Raw genomic sequence first — 20846 nt, 5'->3', positions numbered from 1 at the left:
TGTCATCCAAAGAAAACTACCAGTCAAATGCAAAGATAGAGGAATGTTTGCGGTTTCATGCAAAATAGGCAATGTGGGAATAAAGAAGGCCATGTGTGACCTTGGAGCTTCAATAAATGTCATGCCTCTTTCTATTTTTAACTTGTTGAATGCAGGTACACTCAAGGGCACCAGCATTATGATCCAATTGGCTGATCGATCCATTGTCTACCCCAAAGGAGTGCTTGAAGATGTGTTGGTGCAAGTGGACCAACTAGTCTTCCCAGCTGATTTTTATGTGATTGACATGGAGGAGGACAAGGGCAACATCACCTCTGATATCTTACTTGGGAGACCATTCTTGAGCACAGCAAGAACAAAAATTGATGTGCATGATGGCACATTGACCATGGAGTTTGAAGGGGAAATTATAAAATTTAATGTTTATGATGCCATGAAATTCCCCAATGATGTTTCTCCTGTTTATGGCCTTGATATAATTGATGATTTAAGTCAAGAAATTTTTGATTTTGATCAAGAAAACTTACTCTATGAAGGTCTTTGCAGGAGAGAAGAAGTGGACAGCAACATCACTGAAACAAAGAAAACAGCAGACTGCTGTAACTTGCTGGAAGTGAGTGATTTGCCCAGTGATTTGCCCAGAATACCAGAAAATCTGCTCAAATCACAGCTCAAATCAGACAGTAAGCAGACAAAAAACCAGCAGACAGAGAATGCACCAGATCTGAAACCCTTGCCTAGCCACCTCAAATATGCCTACTTGGGAGCTGGAAATACACTTCCAGTAATTATTTCCAACCAGCTCAGCCAAGAAGAAGAGGAAAAGCTCCTTGATGTGTTGAGGAAGCACAAGAAAGCAATTGGGTGGACCTTGGAGGACATAAAAGGCACCTCAAGACCATTCGGTGGAGGCTCAAGATAGGATGCAGCACATGGAAAGCATGTTGCAGCTGCTGGTTCACCATTTTCTGCCCCAGCACCGTGACAGATAGCTATTTGCCCAGTGATTTGCCCAGTACTTGCCCAAGTCACTGGTCAAATCACCCCCAGGCCAGGAAATATCTTTCCCTTTTCTCCTTCATTTTTCTATATGTTTATTCACACATTGAGGACAATATGTGGGATAGGTGTGGGGGTACTAGAGAGTCTTTATTCACTGATCACACCATCTTTCCATTTTTTTGATTTCTTTTTGTTTCTTTTTGCATTGTTCTTACCCCTTTTTGCACACACCAGAATTTTTTTCACTTTTTGCACACACACACAGAATTTTGTAGCTAATTGCTCTACTCAACATAGATAACAAGGTTGAAAGAGTACCCTTATCTCATGACCCCATTGATTTGCCACCCCTTTAAGCCTAAATTGAATCATTCACAGTATGTTACCTTCACTTAGGAAGTTTTTCTCTTGAATTGAATCCTTAAATGTGCTAAGGTCAAGAGAAATAAAAATACAAATGCATGCAAACACAAAGCTAGTGTAACTCCCTATGAGTTGATTTGCCCAAACTATCATAAAAAACCAGCACAAAGCACAAATCATAAACCTGTTCCAATGGTCTAAAACTATGAACTGTGCCTAAAAACCACTTGGAGAAGTTACTGACTGAGTAACCGGGGGTGTATCACCCATGTACACAATCGCGTAAAAAGGTCAGTGACTTTTTCAAGCAAATACGTTTCGATGGTCTAGACTATGAACAGAGCTAGTAGCCACTTGAACAAGTGACTAACTGAGTAACCGGGGGTGTATCACCCATGTACACAATCGCGTAAAAAGGTTAGTGACTTTTTCAGGCAAGGATAAGAATAAGTGCTGCTAAAAATAAAAATAAAAATAAAAAGAAAGAGAGAAGAAAATGGGCAAATCACTCCTAGGGGTTGCATTAAAACTAACATAAAGGAATAAGCATGATTGAACCAAAAACCTTTCTCTTGACCATGGTAGGTGAAAGGAAACAAGGAAAGGAGAGGATGACCTTAGTGCATGTACTCTATACTGTGATACTTCAATTTAGGAGTCTAGGGGGGCTGATTAAGTGGAACTTAGGCTCTAAGGAAAAAGGGGGCTTGATTGGCTAAGTTATTTGTTGCTTGAGGACAAGCAAGAAGCTAGGTGTGGGGGTATTTGATCAAGCATAATTTAGCCACATTTTTATCATAATTATTATTGCTTATTTACACATTTTTTAGTTTAATTTATGGTTTTTATCTTGTTTTTACAGAAAAGGAAGAAATTGCAAAATTGGAGAAAAAGTGCAGAAAATTTACAAAAGGGTGATTTGCCCAGTGATTTGCCCAAAAATCTGCTCCAGTCACTGCCCAGATCAAAGCTAAAGCAGAAACCCGGAGACAACAGACAGCAGTGATATGGGCAGTGATTTGCCCAAGAAACTCGAAGATCACTGGCCAAATCACTCGTAGAAGACATAGAGTACTGACTCACAGAAAAGCGATCTGCCCAGTGATTTGCCCAATCACTTGAGGAAACTGGTCAAAGCACCGGGCAAATCACTCTGACAGCAGAAAATTACAGCAGAGCGGGAAAATGGGCAGCAAACAGAAATCCGAATTTTCAGAAGTCCAAATCCAATCCAATCACTTCCAACACAAATCCAAGAGCCACGAAAGAGCTTCTCATCCAAGGAAATCCAATTGCAATTAAATTCAACATCAAAAGAGGAGTCCAACACCAAATCAAAAAGGGATTTCAAAACCCTAGAGAATTCTTCAGCTATAAAAGGGGAGTCTCAAAACCAGCAAAGGCATCTTCTGATCAGGAACTCAACACCTTCTCCCTCGCCAGAAACTCTTCAGCTGTTCTTTCTTTTTCTTTCTTTTCATCTTTTGTGTATTTTAGTCACCATGAGTGGCTAAACTCATTATTTTCTAGTTGAAGTTGAGAATATTCAGATTTGTGATGAATTGGGAGGTTTAATACTCCATTGTTGAACTCTTGTTTGTTTCAATATTTATGCAATCTGATCTTTTCTATAAATATTACTTTGCTTTTAGAATCAATAAGGGCCCATTGCTTTTAATTTGCTTAAGTAATATTGTTTGAATGATTTAGGTCCGTAATTGCTTAGGTTGTTCAAATACACATTTAATCAGGTTGCATAATCTAAACTTGACCACGCGGTTGGCAAGGATAGAATTGGGTTTCTCTAAGTCTTAATGCAATCAACAGTTGTTCGATGCTATAATGCCCCAAGGACGTTCATTGGCAACTTGTTGATTAGTGTTTGATTAGCGAACGTTTCCTAATCAAACTAGAACTAAGGAGGAATTTGGATTGTGAGAAGCGTCTTCCACAACCAAAACTAATTTATTAAAATCAAATAGGAGTCTTTAATAATCAATGATCAATTCTGAACAAACTGAATTAGACTCACACTTCAGCTAGAATCTCTTTCTCATTGGAATTCCTTTTCAATTAAATTATTGTTCTCTTTTGCTTTTAGATTTTAACTCATCAAAACAAACCCCCATCTTTTACTTATTTGTTATTACTTGCCTTAGTCATTATTAGGAAGATACTTGGTGTCAATTCCCTGTGGTTCGACCCTATTGCCACTATCTACAAATTTATTTGTTGATTGATAATAGGTTATTTTTGACGGCTTCGACAACCGCCTATCAATTGCTGACGTTTTGCATGACGATATCCTCGAACTGGATATTCGACACACTGCCACCATGCAATGCGGGCCAAGTCTTAATTCTCACGCCATTGTCGGTGTCGTATATTGTGCAATTCTTCACATAAATTCCAGACACAGGTTCTTCCTTCTCGTACTTTCCTAAACTTCCAATACTAATGCCATGCCCGTGTCCGCACCTTACGTTTGTGATTCGTACTTGCCTGCTCCCCCGGCCAATGGAGATGCAATCATCACCGGTCATAATGTTTGAATCAATAATGTTGATCTCCTCCGACCGTCCAATGTGAATTCCATCCGTGTTGGGACTATGCCCCGGCGCTTTCACCGAAAATCGCTGGAAGGTAAGGTTTTTGCTGCCGAGGAGATTGACGTGGAACTGCTTGCTATCTATGGATGTCACGTCCTCGACTATGCTGTTGGTGACGAAGTCAAACCTTAGGTTCTGATACAGTTTTCATAGAACAGTTACGCAGAGAAAACGTAGTTAGTATTACTGCCATGAACGGGCCTATGAATGACCGTTAGTAAAGTAGCGTTCGGATTTTCTTACAACTGGAAGTGCTTTCTTGCATCCGCCGCCACAGCTCTCCCGCTGCCAAGCAATTTCTCCTTGTCCGTCGAAGGCCCCACCACCGGATACCGTTAATCGGTCCAGGTATCTCAATGTAACCCAGCTATTCTTGCGGTGCTGGCTAGCTTTTGCTGGCGCCACCAACGTTCCTTCCACTTGAAGATGCATGGCACCCTTGCAAGGGCCTAGCAAATCCACCACGCCTAATGAGTACTTCCCTTTTGGTATCACGACTTTGCCGGAACCCGCTGCTCCACAAGCCCCCTTCCACGCACTCAGTAAAGCCTAAAAACGAAAACGGCAATGAAAGACCTGACAGCAATAATCTAGGAAATACCGTCGCGATATCGAGAACCGAGTTTACTTTCATACCTTAGTGATATCCGACCCCTCCTTCGCACCATATTTTGTGACATCAAAGGTATTGGGCTGAGCTCCGCTGGTAAAGGCGAACAGTAACACCAAATATGCTGCGCACGCATGTACCTTGGAACCCATATCTCTCTTTTCAAGGCGCTTCCTCTCCTTCGATATCTACAGCCTATATTGATTTCTAAATGTTTGTGCATTTCTCCTCCTCTGTAAGGCCTTTTATATTTCAGGCGGCTCGTTTAATTTACTCAAGGTTTATTACAGGCTGTCGCATTTTCATACATCCCGTTTTCTGTTTTTCCTTTTTGTTTTGCGTTAAATGTTTTGAGCTTAAAAAAAAAAAAGGCCTACGTACGCTAACCTGCAACTAAAAACTACAACTTCCGCATTTCTCTCTAACATATTCTTTTATATTGGAACCCTTTATAACTTATGCAACAACCTCTTCGTTCTCCCACAATATTCTGGACGTATTGGACGCGAAACGAGCCCGGAGACCGCACCCGCAATTCATTTCCTCACGCGTGCATGCAGGACAAAATTTTGACAAGTACAGTGCAACATGAAAAGAGGAAAACAGAAAAAGAAAAAAAGAACTAACAGGCCGTTATTCCGTCTTTTGTCCTTTGGTACCTGAAGGCGCATCGTATTATTTTACGTGTACTTGATTTTAGCGTCGAAAATATGCTCAGCTTCGATTTTAATTATTTATTTATAATGGAACGCAAATATAAAAAAGAAAAAAAAAAGAAAAGGAAAAGAAAGAAAGAAATTCACAATAATAATCTCCGAACATCTTAATATGAGACTTCATCTCTTCACAACGGGATATATGTATATATATTTCTCCTTTTTCCCGAAACAAATAAATACTTCTTGAATAAATGAATAAAGAATTGAAAAAAGAATCAGCACAGTTACATAGCCGATCACGGATAAATGGTTTATTAGGAAAATAAATTATGCTAGAAAAGCGAAAGGATAAATATTTAGAACAACCTGATATATATTTTTGAACAGCATTATTTTAATTGAAAAGGAAAATGAATTTTGAATTATAATGCTAAGCCCATGACTACAGGAAAATAAATTCCATTATATCAAATTTATTAATTTCAAATTATAGCGTTTCAATTAAAAAGTATCATCTTGAACTTTGATATAGTTGAATTTTAACACCGCAACATAATTTACAGCGCGTTTTAATATTGAATTTTGACACTATTAAATTACTAAGTTCATTCAATAATATATCTTTTATTATTTCATCTTGCATTCCAAGTTTTATATGTTGATTAACTTTTCAAATAGAAATAGAGGACTTAAAGAAGTATTTATATAGTATTTAATATCAATTGATTTTCTTTTAATATATCTTTTAATATCAATTGATATATTCAGTAATTGGTGAGCTTTTATATTTGTTTAAGTAAAATGAAGCACATTGTTTAATAGGTAAATTTTTTAAATTGATTTTCTATTTTGGATAGAGCTAAATTGAAATCATATCTGACTATGTTCATTTAAATTTAAAAAGTGTAATGATAGTCTTGTAAAATTACTATACTGTGCGTCAGACAAATGAGAAACATTCTCCGTTTAAATTAAGAATCAACAAGTGAGTGCATTAACATCCTCTCGGAATCAACTTTCCTATAATCTTAGGCTTAACATTTGTACAAATAGATTTTGCAGGACCCTTAGATCCGGTGTACTGGAGGTTAACGTTAGAAAGTTCAACGTTCTTGCATGGTACGCTGCTGCTGCATGTCAATTGAACGGCTGTGGGCGTTCTTGACGATCCTCGAATATTCTTGAAGATGACGTCGCTTATTTTAACTTTTGATGGCATCTGCAAAAAGTCGCAATATTTTAGCATAATTGTAACACACCCATATATATAAATTCTCCTTCTTGTTGTGAAAAAATAAAAATTGAAAAGTTACCTTGCGATTGCATTCGTTATGCGGGCAGTACATTTGATCTATAATGATGGGATTGCTGACGTTTTGCATGACGATATCCTCGAACTGGATATTCGACACACTGCCACCATGCAATGCGGGCCAAGTCTTAATTCTCACGCCATTGTCGGTGTCGTATATTGTGCAATTCTTCACATAAATTCCAGACACAGGTTCTTCCTTCTCGTACTTTCCTAAACTTCCAATACTAATGCCATGCCCGTGTCCGCACCTTACGTTTGTGATTCGTACTTGCCTGCTCCCCCGGCCAATGGAGATGCAATCATCACCGGTCATAATGTTTGAATCAATAATGTTGATCTCCTCCGACCGTCCAATGTGAATTCCATCCGTGTTGGGACTATGCCCCGGCGCTTTCACCGAAAATCGCTGGAAGGTAAGGTTTTTGCTGCCGAGGAGATTGACGTGGAACTGCTTGCTATCTATGGATGTCACGTCCTCGACTATGCTGTTGGTGACGAAGTCAAACCTTAGGTTCTGATACAGTTTTCATAGAACAGTTACGCAGAGAAAACGTAGTTAGTATTACTGCCATGAACGGGCCTATGAATGACCGTTAGTAAAGTAGCGTTCGGATTTTCTTACAACTGGAAGTGCTTTCTTGCATCCGCCGCCACAGCTCTCCCGCTGCCAAGCAATTTCTCCTTGTCCGTCGAAGGCCCCACCACCGGATACCGTTAATCGGTCCAGGTATCTCAATGTAACCCAGCTATTCTTGCGGTGCTGGCTAGCTTTTGCTGGCGCCACCAACGTTCCTTCCACTTGAAGATGCATGGCACCCTTGCAAGGGCCTAGCAAATCCACCACGCCTAATGAGTACTTCCCTTTTGGTATCACGACTTTGCCGGAACCCGCTGCTCCACAAGCCCCCTTCCACGCACTCAGTAAAGCCTAAAAACGAAAACGGCAATGAAAGACCTGACAGCAATAATCTAGGAAATACCGTCGCGATATCGAGAACCGAGTTTACTTTCATACCTTAGTGATATCCGACCCCTCCTTCGCACCATATTTTGTGACATCAAAGGTATTGGGCTGAGCTCCGCTGGTAAAGGCGAACAGTAACACCAAATATGCTGCGCACGCATGTACCTTGGAACCCATATCTCTCTTTTCAAGGCGCTTCCTCTCCTTCGATATCTACAGCCTATATTGATTTCTAAATGTTTGTGCATTTCTCCTCCTCTGTAAGGCCTTTTATATTTCAGGCGGCTCGTTTAATTTACTCAAGGTTTATTACAGGCTGTCGCATTTTCATACATCCCGTTTTCTGTTTTTCCTTTTTGTTTTGCGTTAAATGTTTTGAGCTTAAAAAAAAAAAAGGCCTACGTACGCTAACCTGCAACTAAAAACTACAACTTCCGCATTTCTCTCTAACATATTCTTTTATATTGGAACCCTTTATAACTTATGCAACAACCTCTTCGTTCTCCCACAATATTCTGGACGTATTGGACGCGAAACGAGCCCGGAGACCGCACCCGCAATTCATTTCCTCACGCGTGCATGCAGGACAAAATTTTGACAAGTACAGTGCAACATGAAAAGAGGAAAACAGAAAAAGAAAAAAAGAACTAACAGGCCGTTATTCCGTCTTTTGTCCTTTGGTACCTGAAGGCGCATCGTATTATTTTACGTGTACTTGATTTTAGCGTCGAAAATATGCTCAGCTTCGATTTTAATTATTTATTTATAATGGAACGCAAATATAAAAAAGAAAAAAAAAAGAAAAGGAAAAGAAAGAAAGAAATTCACAATAATAATCTCCGAACATCTTAATATGAGACTTCATCTCTTCACAACGGGATATATGTATATATATTTCTCCTTTTTCCCGAAACAAATAAATACTTCTTGAATAAATGAATAAAGAATTGAAAAAAGAATCAGCACAGTTACATAGCCGATCACGGATAAATGGTTTATTAGGAAAATAAATTATGCTAGAAAAGCGAAAGGATAAATATTTAGAACAACCTGATATATATTTTTGAACAGCATTATTTTAATTGAAAAGGAAAATGAATTTTGAATTATAATGCTAAGCCCATGACTACAGGAAAATAAATTCCATTATATCAAATTTATTAATTTCAAATTATAGCGTTTCAATTAAAAAGTATCATCTTGAACTTTGATATAGTTGAATTTTAACACCGCAACATAATTTACAGCGCGTTTTAATATTGAATTTTGACACTATTAAATTACTAAGTTCATTCAATAATATATCTTTTATTATTTCATCTTGCATTCCAAGTTTTATATGTTGATTAACTTTTCAAATAGAAATAGAGGACTTAAAGAAGTATTTATATAGTATTTAATATCAATTGATTTTCTTTTAATATATCTTTTAATATCAATTGATATATTCAGTAATTGGTGAGCTTTTATATTTGTTTAAGTAAAATGAAGCACATTGTTTAATAGGTAAATTTTTTAAATTGATTTTCTATTTTGGATAGAGCTAAATTGAAATCATATCTGACTATGTTCATTTAAATTTAAAAAGTGTAATGATAGTCTTGTAAAATTACTATACTGTGCGTCAGACAAATGAGAAACATTCTCCGTTTAAATTAAGAATCAACAAGTGAGTGCATTAACATCCTCTCGGAATCAACTTTCCTATAATCTTAGGCTTAACATTTGTACAAATAGATTTTGCAGGACCCTTAGATCCGGTGTACTGGAGGTTAACGTTAGAAAGTTCAACGTTCTTGCATGGTACGCTGCTGCTGCATGTCAATTGAACGGCTGTGGGCGTTCTTGACGATCCTCGAATATTCTTGAAGATGACGTCGCTTATTTTAACTTTTGATGGCATCTGCAAAAAGTCGCAATATTTTAGCATAATTGTAACACACCCATATATATAAATTCTCCTTCTTGTTGTGAAAAAATAAAAATTGAAAAGTTACCTTGCGATTGCATTCGTTATGCGGGCAGTACATTTGATCTATAATGATGGGATTGCTGACGTTTTGCATGACGATATCCTCGAACTGGATATTCGACACACTGCCACCATGCAATGCGGGCCAAGTCTTAATTCTCACGCCATTGTCGGTGTCGTATATTGTGCAATTCTTCACATAAATTCCAGACACAGGTTCTTCCTTCTCGTACTTTCCTAAACTTCCAATACTAATGCCATGCCCGTGTCCGCACCTTACGTTTGTGATTCGTACTTGCCTGCTCCCCCGGCCAATGGAGATGCAATCATCACCGGTCATAATGTTTGAATCAATAATGTTGATCTCCTCCGACCGTCCAATGTGAATTCCATCCGTGTTGGGACTATGCCCCGGCGCTTTCACCGAAAATCGCTGGAAGGTAAGGTTTTTGCTGCCGAGGAGATTGACGTGGAACTGCTTGCTATCTATGGATGTCACGTCCTCGACTATGCTGTTGGTGACGAAGTCAAACCTTAGGTTCTGATACAGTTTTCATAGAACAGTTACGCAGAGAAAACGTAGTTAGTATTACTGCCATGAACGGGCCTATGAATGACCGTTAGTAAAGTAGCGTTCGGATTTTCTTACAACTGGAAGTGCTTTCTTGCATCCGCCGCCACAGCTCTCCCGCTGCCAAGCAATTTCTCCTTGTCCGTCGAAGGCCCCACCACCGGATACCGTTAATCGGTCCAGGTATCTCAATGTAACCCAGCTATTCTTGCGGTGCTGGCTAGCTTTTGCTGGCGCCACCAACGTTCCTTCCACTTGAAGATGCATGGCACCCTTGCAAGGGCCTAGCAAATCCACCACGCCTAATGAGTACTTCCCTTTTGGTATCACGACTTTGCCGGAACCCGCTGCTCCACAAGCCCCCTTCCACGCACTCAGTAAAGCCTAAAAACGAAAACGGCAATGAAAGACCTGACAGCAATAATCTAGGAAATACCGTCGCGATATCGAGAACCGAGTTTACTTTCATACCTTAGTGATATCCGACCCCTCCTTCGCACCATATTTTGTGACATCAAAGGTATTGGGCTGAGCTCCGCTGGTAAAGGCGAACAGTAACACCAAATATGCTGCGCACGCATGTACCTTGGAACCCATATCTCTCTTTTCAAGGCGCTTCCTCTCCTTCGATATCTACAGCCTATATTGATTTCTAAATGTTTGTGCATTTCTCCTCCTCTGTAAGGCCTTTTATATTTCAGGCGGCTCGTTTAATTTACTCAAGGTTTATTACAGGCTGTCGCATTTTCATACATCCCGTTTTCTGTTTTTCCTTTTTGTTTTGCGTTAAATGTTTTGAGCTTAAAAAAAAAAAAGGCCTACGTACGCTAACCTGCAACTAAAAACTACAACTTCCGCATTTCTCTCTAACATATTCTTTTATATTGGAACCCTTTATAACTTATGCAACAACCTCTTCGTTCTCCCACAATATTCTGGACGTATTGGACGCGAAACGAGCCCGGAGACCGCACCCGCAATTCATTTCCTCACGCGTGCATGCAGGACAAAATTTTGACAAGTACAGTGCAACATGAAAAGAGGAAAACAGAAAAAGAAAAAAAGAACTAACAGGCCGTTATTCCGTCTTTTGTCCTTTGGTACCTGAAGGCGCATCGTATTATTTTACGTGTACTTGATTTTAGCGTCGAAAATATGCTCAGCTTCGATTTTAATTATTTATTTATAATGGAACGCAAATATAAAAAAGAAAAAAAAAAGAAAAGGAAAAGAAAGAAAGAAATTCACAATAATAATCTCCGAACATCTTAATATGAGACTTCATCTCTTCACAACGGGATATATGTATATATATTTCTCCTTTTTCCCGAAACAAATAAATACTTCTTGAATAAATGAATAAAGAATTGAAAAAAGAATCAGCACAGTTACATAGCCGATCACGGATAAATGGTTTATTAGGAAAATAAATTATGCTAGAAAAGCGAAAGGATAAATATTTAGAACAACCTGATATATATTTTTGAACAGCATTATTTTAATTGAAAAGGAAAATGAATTTTGAATTATAATGCTAAGCCCATGACTACAGGAAAATAAATTCCATTATATCAAATTTATTAATTTCAAATTATAGCGTTTCAATTAAAAAGTATCATCTTGAACTTTGATATAGTTGAATTTTAACACCGCAACATAATTTACAGCGCGTTTTAATATTGAATTTTGACACTATTAAATTACTAAGTTCATTCAATAATATATCTTTTATTATTTCATCTTGCATTCCAAGTTTTATATGTTGATTAACTTTTCAAATAGAAATAGAGGACTTAAAGAAGTATTTATATAGTATTTAATATCAATTGATTTTCTTTTAATATATCTTTTAATATCAATTGATATATTCAGTAATTGGTGAGCTTTTATATTTGTTTAAGTAAAATGAAGCACATTGTTTAATAGGTAAATTTTTTAAATTGATTTTCTATTTTGGATAGAGCTAAATTGAAATCATATCTGACTATGTTCATTTAAATTTAAAAAGTGTAATGATAGTCTTGTAAAATTACTATACTGTGCGTCAGACAAATGAGAAACATTCTCCGTTTAAATTAAGAATCAACAAGTGAGTGCATTAACATCCTCTCGGAATCAACTTTCCTATAATCTTAGGCTTAACATTTGTACAAATAGATTTTGCAGGACCCTTAGATCCGGTGTACTGGAGGTTAACGTTAGAAAGTTCAACGTTCTTGCATGGTACGCTGCTGCTGCATGTCAATTGAACGGCTGTGGGCGTTCTTGACGATCCTCGAATATTCTTGAAGATGACGTCGCTTATTTTAACTTTTGATGGCATCTGCAAAAAGTCGCAATATTTTAGCATAATTGTAACACACCCATATATATAAATTCTCCTTCTTGTTGTGAAAAAATAAAAATTGAAAAGTTACCTTGCGATTGCATTCGTTATGCGGGCAGTACATTTGATCTATAATGATGGGATTGCTGACGTTTTGCATGACGATATCCTCGAACTGGATATTCGACACACTGCCACCATGCAATGCGGGCCAAGTCTTAATTCTCACGCCATTGTCGGTGTCGTATATTGTGCAATTCTTCACATAAATTCCAGACACAGGTTCTTCCTTCTCGTACTTTCCTAAACTTCCAATACTAATGCCATGCCCGTGTCCGCACCTTACGTTTGTGATTCGTACTTGCCTGCTCCCCCGGCCAATGGAGATGCAATCATCACCGGTCATAATGTTTGAATCAATAATGTTGATCTCCTCCGACCGTCCAATGTGAATTCCATCCGTGTTGGGACTATGCCCCGGCGCTTTCACCGAAAATCGCTGGAAGGTAAGGTTTTTGCTGCCGAGGAGATTGACGTGGAACTGCTTGCTATCTATGGATGTCACGTCCTCGACTATGCTGTTGGTGACGAAGTCAAACCTTAGGTTCTGATACAGTTTTCATAGAACAGTTACGCAGAGAAAACGTAGTTAGTATTACTGCCATGAACGGGCCTATGAATGACCGTTAGTAAAGTAGCGTTCGGATTTTCTTACAACTGGAAGTGCTTTCTTGCATCCGCCGCCACAGCTCTCCCGCTGCCAAGCAATTTCTCCTTGTCCGTCGAAGGCCCCACCACCGGATACCGTTAATCGGTCCAGGTATCTCAATGTAACCCAGCTATTCTTGCGGTGCTGGCTAGCTTTTGCTGGCGCCACCAACGTTCCTTCCACTTGAAGATGCATGGCACCCTTGCAAGGGCCTAGCAAATCCACCACGCCTAATGAGTACTTCCCTTTTGGTATCACGACTTTGCCGGAACCCGCTGCTCCACAAGCCCCCTTCCACGCACTCAGTAAAGCCTAAAAACGAAAACGGCAATGAAAGACCTGACAGCAATAATCTAGGAAATACCGTCGCGATATCGAGAACCGAGTTTACTTTCATACCTTAGTGATATCCGACCCCTCCTTCGCACCATATTTTGTGACATCAAAGGTATTGGGCTGAGCTCCGCTGGTAAAGGCGAACAGTAACACCAAATATGCTGCGCACGCATGTACCTTGGAACCCATATCTCTCTTTTCAAGGCGCTTCCTCTCCTTCGATATCTACAGCCTATATTGATTTCTAAATGTTTGTGCATTTCTCCTCCTCTGTAAGGCCTTTTATATTTCAGGCGGCTCGTTTAATTTACTCAAGGTTTATTACAGGCTGTCGCATTTTCATACATCCCGTTTTCTGTTTTTCCTTTTTGTTTTGCGTTAAATGTTTTGAGCTTAAAAAAAAAAAGGCCTACGTACGCTAACCTGCAACTAAAAACTACAACTTCCGCATTTCTCTCTAACATATTCTTTTATATTGGAACCCTTTATAACTTATGCAACAACCTCTTCGTTCTCCCACAATATTCTGGACGTATTGGACGCGAAACGAGCCCGGAGACCGCACCCGCAATTCATTTCCTCACGCGTGCATGCAGGACAAAATTTTGACAAGTACAGTGCAACATGAAAAGAGGAAAACAGAAAAAGAAAAAAAGAACTAACAGGCCGTTATTCCGTCTTTTGTCCTTTGGTACCTGAAGGCGCATCGTATTATTTTACGTGTACTTGATTTTAGCGTCGAAAATATGCTCAGCTTCGATTTTAATTATTTATTTATAATGGAACGCAAATATAAAAAAGAAAAAAAAAAGAAAAGGAAAAGAAAGAAAGAAATTCACAATAATAATCTCCGAACATCTTAATATGAGACTTCATCTCTTCACAACGGGATATATGTATATATATTTCTCCTTTTTCCCGAAACAAATAAATACTTCTTGAATAAATGAATAAAGAATTGAAAAAAGAATCAGCACAGTTACATAGCCGATCACGGATAAATGGTTTATTAGGAAAATAAATTATGCTAGAAAAGCGAAAGGATAAATATTTAGAACAACCTGATATATATTTTTGAACAGCATTATTTTAATTGAAAAGGAAAATGAATTTTGAATTATAATGCTAAGCCCATGACTACAGGAAAATAAATTCCATTATATCAAATTTATTAATTTCAAATTATAGCGTTTCAATTAAAAAGTATCATCTTGAACTTTGATATAGTTGAATTTTAACACCGCAACATAATTTACAGCGCGTTTTAATATTGAATTTTGACACTATTAAATTACTAAGTTCATTCAATAATATATCTTTTATTATTTCATCTTGCATTCCAAGTTTTATATGTTGATTAACTTTTCAAATAGAAATAGAGGACTTAAAGAAGTATTTATATAGTATTTAATATCAATTGATTTTCTTTTAATATATCTTTTAATATCAATTGATATATTCAGTAATTGGTGAGCTTTTATATTTGTTTAAGTAAAATGAAGCACATTGTTTAATAGGTAAATTTTTTAAATTGATTTTCTATTTTGGATAGAGCTAAATTGAAATCATATCTGACTATGTTCATTTAAATTTAAAAAGTGTAATGATAGTCTTGTAAAATTACTATACTGTGCGTCAGACAAATGAGAAACATTCTCCGTTTAAATTAAGAATCAACAAGTGAGTGCATTAACATCCTCTCGGAATCAACTTTCCTATAATCTTAGGCTTAACATTTGTACAAATAGATTTTGCAGGACCCTTAGATCCGGTGTACTGGAGGTTAACGTTAGAAAGTTCAACGTTCTTGCATGGTACGCTGCTGCTGCATGTCAATTGAACGGCTGTGGGCGTTCTTGACGATCCTCGAATATTCTTGAAGATGACGTCGCTTATTTTAACTTTTGATGGCATCTGCAAAAAGTCGCAATATTTTAGCATAATTGTAACACACCCATATATATAAATTCTCCTTCTTGTTGTGAAAAAATAAAAATTGAAAAGTTACCTTGCGATTGCATTCGTTATGCGGGCAGTACATTTGATCTATAATGATGGGATTGCTGACGTTTTGCATGACGATATCCTCGAACTGGATATTCGACACACTGCCACCATGCAATGCGGGCCAAGTCTTAATTCTCACGCCATTGTCGGTGTCGTATATTGTGCAATTCTTCACATAAATTCCAGACACAGGCTCTTCCTTCTCGTACTTTCCTAAACTTCCAATACTAATGCCATGCCCGTGTCCGCACCTTACGTTTGTGATTCGTACTTGCCTGCTCCCCCGGCCAATGGAGATGCAATCATCACCGGTCATAATGTTTGAATCAATAATGTTGATCTCCTCCGACCGTCCAATGTGAATTCCATCCGTGTTGGGACTATGCCCCGGCGCTTTCACCGAAAATCGCTGGAAGGTAAGGTTTTTGCTGCCGAGGAGATTGACGTGGAACTGCTTGCTATCTATGGATGTCACGTCCTCGACTATGCTGTTGGTGACGAAGTCAAACCTTAGGTTCTGATACAGTTTTGATAGAACAGTTACGCAGAGAAAACATAGTTAGTATTACTGCCATGAACGGGCCTATGAATGACCGTTAGTAAAGTAGCGTTCGGATTTTCTTACAACTGGAAGTGCTTTCTTGCATCCGCCGCCACAGCTCTTCTGCTGCCAAGCAATTTCTCCTTGTCTGTCGAAGGCCCCACCACCGGATACCGTTCATCGGTCCAGGTATCTCAATGTAACCCAGCTATTCTTGCGGTGCTGGCTAGCTTTTGCTGGCGCCACCAACGTTCCTTCCACTTGAAGATGCATGGCACCCTTGCAAGGGCCTAGCAAATCCACCACGCCTAATGAGTACTTCCCATTTGGTATCACGACTTTGCCGGAACCCGCTGCTCCACAAGCCCCCTTCCACGCACTCAGTAAAGCCTAAAAATGAAAACGGCAATGAAAGACCTGACAGCAATAATCTAGGAAATACCGTCGCGATATCGAGAACCGAGTTTACTTTCATACCTTAGTGATATCTGACCCCTCCTTCGCACCATATTTTGTGACATCAAAGGTATTGGGCTGAGCTCCGCTGGTAAAGGCGAACAGTAACACCAAATATGCTGCGCACACATGTACCTTGGAACCCATATCTCTCTTTTCAAGGCGCTTCCTCTCTTTCGATATCTACAGCCTATATTGATTTCTAAATGTTTGTGCATTTCTCCTCCTCTGTAAGGCCTTTTATATTTCAGGCGGCTCGTTTAATTTACTCAAGGTTTATTACAGGCTGTAGCATTTTCATACATCCCGTTTTATGTTTTTCCTTTTTGTTTTGCGTTAAATGTTTTGAGCTTAAAAAAAAAAAGGCCTACGTACGCTAACCTGCAACTAAAAACTACAACTTCCGCATTTCTCTCTAACATATTCTTTTATATTGGAACCCTTTATAACTTATGCAACAACCTCTTCGTTCTCCCACAATATTCTGGACGTATTGGATGCGAAACGAGCCCGGAGACCGCACCCGCAATTCATTTCCTCATGCGTGCATGTAGGATAAAATTTTGACAAGTACAGTGCAACATGAAAAGAGGAAAACAGAAAAAGAAAAAAAGAACTAACAGGCCGTTATTCCGTCTTTTCTCCTTTGGTACCTGAAGGCACATCGTATTATTTTACGTGTACTTGATTTTAGCGTCGAAAATATGCTCAGCTTCGATTTTAATTATTTATTTATAATTGTAATACCCGGCTAGAATCTGGCATCGGAATTCCTATCGTCCGGTGGAATCCGGGGTGTCGGATATCTAGAGGAGGGTAGGATGTATGTTTTACTATATGTTATGATGTGTGTTAATAGGGTAAAGTCAAATGGACTTAAGTTTTGAGCTGAAATGACCCAAGGCTGATGAGCCAAGTTCGGCCGCCGAAGGTAAGTTCGGCCGCCGAAAGTGCTCAATGTTCGGCTTCCGAATTCAGGTTCGGCCCCCGAATGTTGCATGGTTTTGCATGCGCTTCGGCAGCCGAAGCTGAGTTGCTGAGCCAGCAGTTTTGTATCCCTTAGTCAGCTTGTTGGACAGGTGTTATCACCAGATTATGTCCAGAAGTTGGTCACGTCTCCCATGCTATATTTGCTCCAGTTTGAGCAGCTCATGCAGGAGTTGCTTGTGTGCAAGAGATTGTGAGAGTGTTGAAGCAAAAGTGAAGCTTTTGAGAGTGAGTAAGGTTGAAGAAGAGTTGTTCTGTTTTCCTTGGATTCAGAACGTTTATCTTCCTGTTTATAAAGGTAAAGAAAGATCCGGACCTTGTTATATGTTTTCTGAAGGTTTTATGGGGATTAAGGAAAGAGATGCATGCTTAGGTTAGTAACGGGAGTTTTGATGATTTATGCATGTATACATGTTTCTGTGTTATGTTTGATTTGTTGTTTGGGGTTATTAGATAGTTTTGGACCCCTGTGATCATATACGTGAGTATATGTGTGTTGAGGAGTTTGAGTATATATGTTGTGAGTGGTTGAAGGGAAGGAGAAGATGGTTTGCCGTTGAAGATGAGTTCTGGATGAACTCAGGTTCGGCAGCCGAAGGTTCATTCGGCCGCCGAACCTCCTGCATGGTGGCTTAGGCTGCCACAGCTTGCCCCCGCGAGTTTTGCATGTTCGGCTCTGTTTGGGGGATTCGGCCGCCAAAGGTGCCGCCGAAGGTGCTTGAGTTTCGTCTCTGGAGAGGACATTCGGCCGCCGAACCTGCCGCCGAAAGTGTTCTGTCCAGCTTCCTTTTGCATGCTTTGCATGGTTAGTTGAGTGAGTTGAAAGGGTTTCTGGGGGAGTGTAATAGAGGTATTCAGAAGCTAGTTTGGTCCCTCATTTGCTTTTATCTGTATCTGTACAGACCAGAGGAACCAGAGAGAGCAGCAGTGAGTACTGCTCTAGAGTGTACAGAACCTGCAAAGTCAGTCCAGAGCCAGAGGTGAGTGGAACTAAACTGATTACTTGATTTACTTCAGACAAGAACTGCTTTTAGCATATTTCATGCATCATATTTATACCATAGGATGATTGCATTAGAATGCACAAAGATGTTGCATTGCATAGCTTCATTGTTGGTGTGGGTAAATGCTGAATGATCCAGTAGTTCCAGACAGGAAGACCAGGACCCCATTCTACGGCCTGGCAGGTAAAGGAAGACCAGGACCCCATTCTACGGCCTGGCGGGTATAGGCAATTGGTCTATACTGGCAAAGGGTAAGTACAGGTGTTATATACACATATACATATATGGTACAGGAAGTCCAGGACCCCAGTCTACGGCCTGGCACGGTTTACTGGGATTCTGTGGTGACAGGTTTACTCTTGATGTGGTTTGTCTGTATTGTGACGCATTCCATGAGATCATATTTTACTGAGATATTTTACTGTTCTACTCACTGGGCTATAGAGCTCATCCCACTCCCTTAACCCCAGTTTTGCAGGTTCAGTGTACAGTGTACAGGAACAGTCCAGCAGAGTACAGAAAGAGTAAAAGAGCTTGTAATAGTATAGAGTGGACATGTAAATTGTAATGAGATGTTATAGTTGTGTATAACGTTAGAGTTGTGCTTGACTTAGTGGTTTGTGTTGTAAAGCTTTTGTTACATACATGATCTGTATCTGTATATATATGTTTTTATAACCAGGCTTAACAGGTATGAATTAACCCATCTAGAGCAAGCTCTAGTCAGGGGTACAGAGTACAGAGTACAGAGTACAGAGTACAGAGATAGTGCATGCACAGGTTAAGCCTTGGTTCAGCAAAGAGTTTTATTTTCACAGAAATTGTATCATGTATGAGTTTTACAGGTACACAGAGAGTATAGCAGGCTTGCTACGGGTTCTGGCGGCCTTAAGCCGACCTGAATCCTAGCGCCGGTGACGGTCCATTTTGGGGTCGTTACAAATTGGTATCAGAGCCCTAGGTTCACATGATCGGACCTATAGAGACAGTGTCGGGCTCATAGAAAGTGGTCAAGCACAATAGGAAAGCATGTCCACTAGGATAGGATGTGGAGTCCTGTCTATTTGATGCTATGAAATGCATATGCATATGTGTTCTCGTTGAGATATATGTTTATGTGCTGATATGCTATAGTATGTGTTGTTTTCAGAGTTCAGATGCGAGGAACTCGTCGATCAGCTCGATTGACTGGAGTCCCATCATGTAATACCCGGCTAGAATCCGGCACCGGAATTTCTTTTGTCTGATGGAATCCGAGGTGTTGGGATTCTATATAAGGGTAGGAGTTATGGTTTCTATGTGTTATGAGGTGTTTGATGGTTTTACCGTTCTTTAGTTTTGAGTTTTGAGTTGAAATGAACCAAGGCAGAGGAGCCAAGTTCGGCCGCCGAAGATAAGTTCGGCCGCCGAAAGTGCCCAATGTTTGGCTTCCGAAGGTCAGGTTCGGCCCCCGAATGTTGCATGGTTTTGCATGCGATTCGGTAGCCGAAGCTGTGTTGGTCAGCCAGCTTTTGAGCCATCCTTAGTCAGCATTGTGGACAGGTGTTGTGTCCAACTTGTTGCCAGAAGTTGGCCACGTCTTCCTTGGTTTATTTGCTGAGTTTGAGCAGCTCATGCAGGAGTTTGCTCGTTTACCATGTTTTGAGGGTTGTGAAGCAAAAAGTGAGTTTGAGAGAGTTTGAGAGTGTGAGAGGAGGTGATCCGTTTTCCCTTGTTCAGAGTGTGTAGCTTCTTACTACAGGAGGTAAGTGATGGTCGTGCATATGGTTTCTGAAGGTTTTAGGGGGATTTGTGAAAGGAGATGCATGTTTAGGTTCTTAAATGATCGTTTTGATGAGTTATGCATGTATACATGTTTATGTGTTATGTTTGATTTGTTGTTTGGAGTTATTCCATAGTTTTGGACCCCTGTGATCATATGTATCTGTGTGTTGAGGAGTTGGTATATGCATGTTTGGAGTGAGTGAAGGGAAGGAGGAGATGGTTTGCCCTTGAAACTGAGTTCTGGATGAACTCAGGTTCGGCAGCCGAAGGATCATTCGGCCGCCGAACCACTTGCATGGTGGCTTGGTTGCCACAGCTTGCCCCCGAGTGTTTTTGCATGTTCGGCTCTGTTTGGGACTTTCGGCCGCCGAACCTGCCGCCGAAAGTACCCTGTCCAGCTTTCCTTTACATGTTTTCCATGGTTGTTCTACGGTGTTTTAAGGGGTTTTTGGGGAGATGTTTAGAGATATGTTAGAGTATGTTTGGTCCCTCATTTAAGTCTATCTGTGTAGGCACAGACCAGAGGAACCAGAGAGTTCAGTAGTGAGTACCGCTTCAGGAGCCTGCAGAGTCAGTCAGAGTCAGTCAGAGGTGAGTGGAACTAAACTTAAACTTTTAATTGACTAATGGAATGTTTTAGCATATCTCATG

The 20846-nt window shown here is 39.6% G+C and overlaps 5 protein-coding genes across 5 annotated transcripts; all 5 read right to left on the bottom strand.

The window, feature by feature from the left end:
* Positions 1–3641: 3641 nt before the first annotated feature.
* Positions 3642–4736, bottom strand: LOC122722218 (polygalacturonase-like). The gene is made up of 3 exons (XM_043952401.1): positions 4611–4736; positions 4218–4523; positions 3642–4109 (listed from the first exon to the last, which is right to left on the bottom strand). Exons 1-3 carry the CDS (start codon positions 4734–4736, stop codon positions 3642–3644), a joined length of 900 nt encoding a protein of 299 aa, XP_043808336.1.
* A 1501-nt stretch (positions 4737–6237) lies between these two features.
* LOC122722217 (exopolygalacturonase-like) lies at positions 6238–7699 on the bottom strand. Its single transcript, XM_043952400.1, has 4 exons — positions 7574–7699; positions 7181–7486; positions 6557–7072; positions 6238–6462 (listed from the first exon to the last, which is right to left on the bottom strand). The coding sequence occupies exons 1-4, from the start codon at positions 7697–7699 to the stop codon at positions 6238–6240; spliced, it is 1173 nt and encodes a 390-aa protein (XP_043808335.1).
* A 1501-nt stretch (positions 7700–9200) lies between these two features.
* On the bottom strand, positions 9201–10662 carry LOC122722216 (exopolygalacturonase-like). The gene is made up of 4 exons (XM_043952399.1): positions 10537–10662; positions 10144–10449; positions 9520–10035; positions 9201–9425 (listed from the first exon to the last, which is right to left on the bottom strand). The coding sequence occupies exons 1-4, from the start codon at positions 10660–10662 to the stop codon at positions 9201–9203; spliced, it is 1173 nt and encodes a 390-aa protein (XP_043808334.1).
* Positions 10663–12163: 1501 nt separating this feature from the next.
* Positions 12164–13625, bottom strand: LOC122722215 (exopolygalacturonase-like). The gene is made up of 4 exons (XM_043952398.1): positions 13500–13625; positions 13107–13412; positions 12483–12998; positions 12164–12388 (listed from the first exon to the last, which is right to left on the bottom strand). The coding sequence occupies exons 1-4, from the start codon at positions 13623–13625 to the stop codon at positions 12164–12166; spliced, it is 1173 nt and encodes a 390-aa protein (XP_043808333.1).
* Positions 13626–15125: 1500 nt separating this feature from the next.
* Positions 15126–16587, bottom strand: LOC122722214 (polygalacturonase-like). Its single transcript, XM_043952397.1, has 4 exons — positions 16462–16587; positions 16189–16374; positions 15445–15960; positions 15126–15350 (listed from the first exon to the last, which is right to left on the bottom strand). Exons 1-4 carry the CDS (start codon positions 16585–16587, stop codon positions 15126–15128), a joined length of 1053 nt encoding a protein of 350 aa, XP_043808332.1.
* Positions 16588–20846: the final 4259 nt, after the last annotated feature.

This window comes from Manihot esculenta, chromosome 17 (assembly GCF_001659605.2).
Source record: "Manihot esculenta cultivar AM560-2 chromosome 17, M.esculenta_v8, whole genome shotgun sequence".
NCBI lineage: Eukaryota > Viridiplantae > Streptophyta > Magnoliopsida > Malpighiales > Euphorbiaceae > Manihot > Manihot esculenta.
This window is presented reverse-complemented; position numbering and strand designations above follow the sequence as displayed.